This window comes from Saccostrea cucullata, unplaced genomic scaffold (genome assembly GCF_032062105.1).
Source record: "Saccostrea cucullata isolate Sc308-1 unplaced genomic scaffold, CSIRO_AGI_Scuc_v1 ctg7193, whole genome shotgun sequence".
Classification (NCBI taxonomy): Eukaryota; Metazoa; Mollusca; class Bivalvia; order Ostreida; family Ostreidae; genus Saccostrea; species Saccostrea cuccullata.
This window is the reverse complement of record NW_026940474.1, coordinates 6967-11982: the sequence shown is the minus strand read 5'-3', so window position 1 is coordinate 11982 and position 5016 is coordinate 6967. Positions and strand designations below refer to the sequence as shown.

The following is a 5016-nucleotide window of genomic DNA, read 5'->3' as shown; positions in this document are numbered from 1 at the left end:
TATTTGAAAAGCTGTTTTTTTCATGCAGAGATATGCATGACCAACATATTCATGTTTTATATTTTCTTTAGTAATTTGTTTGTTTGTTGTGAATACATCTCTCTTGGGAATTTTTCCCTCATATGGAGACACCACCAAATAATAATGAAGATAAGATGTGTTTGTGAAACACTGATGTCCCTGTATGGAAGCCTATGGCGAAGGTTGAAGTTTCTAAAATATATGTCAAACTCAAAGGTCAAGGTCAAAGGGTTCAAATTGTTAGTATCAGAAGAAAGTCTTGTCACAAGGAATGCACATGTGAAATAAAGAAATCCCTAGTAATTCCTGTTCAAAAGTTAATTGCCAAGGTTAATTTTTTTGTTTAAGTGGTTCAAACTCTAGGGTCAAGGTCAAACATATTTATACCTGTTGACAGTTCACAATGAATACACATGTTAAGCATGAAAGCCCTAGCACCTACTGATCAAAATTTAGGCAGAGTTTAAAGTTTGGTATTTTTCTTGTAAAAATGTGTATCCTAGGTCAAGCGATCAGAGGTAAAAATTAATGGTACCCAAATAAAAGGTCTTAATTGTCACAAGAAATAAACCTATAAAATGTGGAAGCCATTTGTATAGCCCATCCCACTTAAAACTTATGGGCAAGCTAGCTAGGTTATAATTTCTGCAGACTAATAGACAGACATAATATAAACACAAGAAACAAAATATGTATAATAATTAGTCAAATGGAAAAAAACATACTATTTAATTGGAATCACAAAATAGATTGTTATTTCAGGGACAGGAAGTGGGTAGGGAGATTGGAATCCCCCATCCCCCCCCATCTGGAATTTGCTTTGTTATTTAAACAAGACTATATACTGAATCAAATAAAAAATGACTCTGGACATCCTCCCCCTAACTTAGAAAACATTGACCTCACTATCATTGTTTTTTATTTGTTTATTTGTTTTCAGTTTTTTTTCTCCTGCTTGTCAGGAAATTCTGGGCTGGAATTTTTTGACTGAGATGTGAACCCCCCTCCCTACTCCCGAAAAAAAATTCTGGATCCGCACCAGTATTGGCAGTAAGTTCAGTAACTGAATGTCACATTGACAACGGGAGATAACTTCACAATATGAAATTCGTCTAGTGTGGCATGCGATGATCTTTGACCCTTTTTTAACTTTAACCTAATCGTTTGGGTGTATTTTACCCCCCACTATACTTAAACTTCTACTTACCGACTGCCTGTGTCTCGTCAACTTCATGAAATATAAATCCAATTATAACACAAAATGAATTAATCCAATGCACACCAGACTGCAGCAATGTGCTAATTCCATTCGGCGAACCTTCGTCGATTCCGTCACCTTATCAGATGAAGTGGGAATCGGCCGAGGTGTGCCAAATGGTGTTTAATCTATAAATATGATAATGGGTGACGCAACGTGATGTGATGTAGAAATTTACATGTTAACATGTATAGTACAAGAAGAAATTTTAAATTAATTCATAACAAACGATATTAAATTTTAACAAACCTTTTCCATCTAGCCTATTCCAAAAAGTATGTGCTGTGTGGTTGTGGTGTCGCGTGGGGGGGGGGGGGATTAGTAAATTTAAAAAGGTCCTATTATGAGCAAAACATATATCAAAATCTAATTTCAGGCGCGGATCCAGAAATTTTTTCCAGGGGGGGGGGGGGTCTACCTAGTCCAAAAAAGATTCCAATCCCCGAAAATTTATTTACAACCAAAAAAAAAAAAAAAACCTAAAGTAAAACTCACCCAAACGTCAAAAACCTATATCGTGGGGGGTGGGGTAGTGGTGACTTCTATTGCCTCAAATGTTTAAATTTTCATACCCATTTAACACATATTCGTGTTTACCAGGGGGGTCTGCGTTTTCCAAAGGGGGTCCATTGTAACTTTTTCCTTGTTTTAGTATATACATTTTTTAACCTTGTAAATTCCAGGGGGGGGTCCTGACCCCCCCCCCCCCCCGACAGATCCGCGCATGAATTTACATCATTAATAGAATTCAAACTGGTATATAATGAATTAAGCATGTAAAATAAATATAAGAGGTTCTGAGTTATAGGTCACAGGGTCGGAGAATTTCATACTCAATTTTATGAATACATGTAAATTATAGAATTATTTTGCCTTTTTCCTTGGAAAGCCGCCCAATATGTAGGAGCGTGTATTTAGAGGCAAACACCTTAGTGCGGGTATTACTGTCTCATGACAGCATCTAGTTTAATTTGAAATCTGCAGGTCGGTGAATTTTATTCCTCAAAAAATATTTTAGTTGTTACAGTAGTAAAATCATGACAATGTCACAAAGCGTGATTAAGAGTTCATACTAACATGAAGCATTTCTAATTATTCATTGCACTAATGGTGCGCAATTTTAAATTTTGCAATAAGTAAGTTATCTTATCATACATAATGTCATTGGTAGCAGGTTAAAACGGAGAATCATTAAAACATATTGCTCTCTAAAACTACAAAACCTTACGTCGAGCAATTACCATTGAATCAGTGCATGTTTGTTCAAAATTCTCAAAAATTCCAAAGTTTCGTTTTTAAAGCAAAAAGCAAACTTATCAAATCGTAAAAGAAAATCAATTAAAACTCTCATAGATTTTTCTTTGTTTCTGATTTCGTCGAACAGCTATAATAATTCCTAATACCAGGCAAATAGCAGTTGTAAGGCCAACTGAGAGACCTGCAATGGCACCTTTAGACATTCCTGAATCATCATTTTCACTGACTACGTGATTATTGGAGAATTTCTTCATCAAGGCATGCATCTCTGTTGGTGCAGAATTCAAAGTTGTCCAAGTGGATTCATCAGGCTCTTTGCTATTCGTTTCGGGATTTATAAGTTGGGTCCAGGATTCCGAATCATGGGAAATGATATAGTTTGCTCTCTCTGTTAAACTCTCTGCTGGGATACCAATAAACGGTGGAAGTTGAACTGTAGGAAATTTTAGTTCCGACATTTGACCAGTCCTTACACAGAACTGTAGTTCACAGTTGTTGTCAATGGTGGCTAAGTGGTTACTGAAACCTTTAGGACAAGATTTTGTATATTTACTGTCAACCAAAGGGTTACCATGTTGACAACTGAAGAAACCACCAAATGGCACGGAAGACTTGGCGCCAAGTTCATAATCATCACTGATGCAGACATGGACATTAGAGGCAATCTTCAATGGATTGTAGTACTGCGGGCATGATTTTGATTGAGTTACAAAATTACTGGTTCTGTCTGAGTAGAGGCCTCCAAAGAGAAATCCGCTGTTTTCCTGAACGGGTGTGTTTGGTTTTGCACGACACCAATATGATGTGTATGTTGCAGAGCCATAATAAGACTTATCGTGACAACACTTGAAAAAGATCCAGCATTTATGACACGTGTGCTCGTGTTGAGCTTTATGTGTTTTTCCTTCATAAAGAAGAACTGCATCAAATCCTTCCGGACATTGAAAGTTCTGTGTTTGAGGATTTCTTACAGTAATGTTCAGTTTGTCACACAAGTTTTCGTTATTCATTAATCCTCCCTGGAACTGACATGTTTGATAAATCCCACCAAAGCTAAGGTTCGTTAGAGGTGCATGGCAGGTACCATCATCCAGATTTGAAATCTTGCTGAAGTTTGGGGCGTCTGGATCGGTGCATCCTGGGTACGTGTTATGGAGGAAGTAGGACGAGATTGCAGTTCGAACACTCTGGACGACTTCTTCAACTAGACTTTCAGATAGTTCAGGAAGTGAAGTTGTAGAGATGACATAATCAAGAGGAAATCCATTTCTATCAACTGCAACCAAATCATTTCCAATAGTGGGTGTCCATTTACTAAGTGTGAAATTTTCAGGACTCATTGGTGGTCCGCCGTATGTTCTTATATCTGAGTTTTTAACACTTTTCATGTATTTCTCGATGGCAGTTTTTGAGTGTGTGTACTGCGTTTTCATATTTACATTTCCGATTCCAAAGGAGACACTTGCTGCAAAACTTATCTTTACTTTATCAACCTCTTTGTCTGCACGTAGAGAGGAGTCGACCTGATCCACTTTGACAATAGAAGCACCAGCATCAACACTTGTAAGGACGTGGGTGCCAAAATCTCGAACTAAGAGTTCACTTTCATATCTTGTTGACAGTTTTCGATTATGTTGAATATGGTTGGCTATTTTCAGAAGACGTTTACGAAATGATCGATCAAGTTGTATGTCGGGAAGAACTTTAGCGTTATACCGGACGAATCGTGCTTGGACTTTTGTAGTAAATGATTTATCCTCAAGCTGATGCTTTTTAATGTGTTCATATTCAGTGGACAAACTTGCAGCAATTTTGACTCCTGCGATACTAGCTGAACCACCGATATTTATAGAAAATGCTGTGTCTGACTTATATTGAGACCAGTGATCATATACCTTCGAGAAGATATTCAAATGACTTGTCTTGATAGGAATAGCTACGACGCCGTCTGGAATAAGGTATTTTCTGTCCTCGGTTGTTTTGCATTTTGAATAGTTAAAATTGACAACTACTCCTCGATTTTCATTTACAAGATTATCCCAACCAAATCCAGGCAGGACTTCAAACATAAAATTCTGATCTCCTTTCTCGATATTGCAAGCCCGTGGGTCACCAAAGCTGTAATTCTGCAACGCTTCAGTAGAATAGAACAAAAGAGCCACAGCGCATATCGTCAACATGCCTCTCCAAGTGTTTGATCAAGACTGTTTTTAGGTTTAGGAAGTATTGGGATATAGAAGGAAAGTATAAGCTTTTGGTTAATCTTAGCCTCCCTGACACAAGGAAGTCGTTTTCTTGCTAATCTATTGCTTGTTTTTTTCCATTTGATACGGAAATGGTGATATCGTTATAATTTATGTTATTACGGGACTGCTTATTGAAAAACAAATATTTTTGTTGGCAACAGATAAAGATAAGCTTAACAAGATATCGTTGCATTTGAAAAAAAAAATATGCTTAGTGATTATATCAATATCAAA

At 37.0% G+C, this 5016-nt stretch overlaps 1 protein-coding gene across 1 annotated transcript; it reads right to left on the bottom strand.

The window, feature by feature from the left end:
• Positions 1-2278: 2278 nt before the first annotated feature.
• Positions 2279-4722, bottom strand: LOC134255476 (macrophage-expressed gene 1 protein-like). Its single transcript, XM_062738016.1, has one exon. It carries the CDS (start codon positions 4714-4716, stop codon positions 2614-2616), a length of 2103 nt encoding a protein of 700 aa, XP_062594000.1. The 5' UTR covers positions 4717-4722; the 3' UTR covers positions 2279-2613.
• Between the last annotated feature and the right edge of the window lie 294 nt (positions 4723-5016).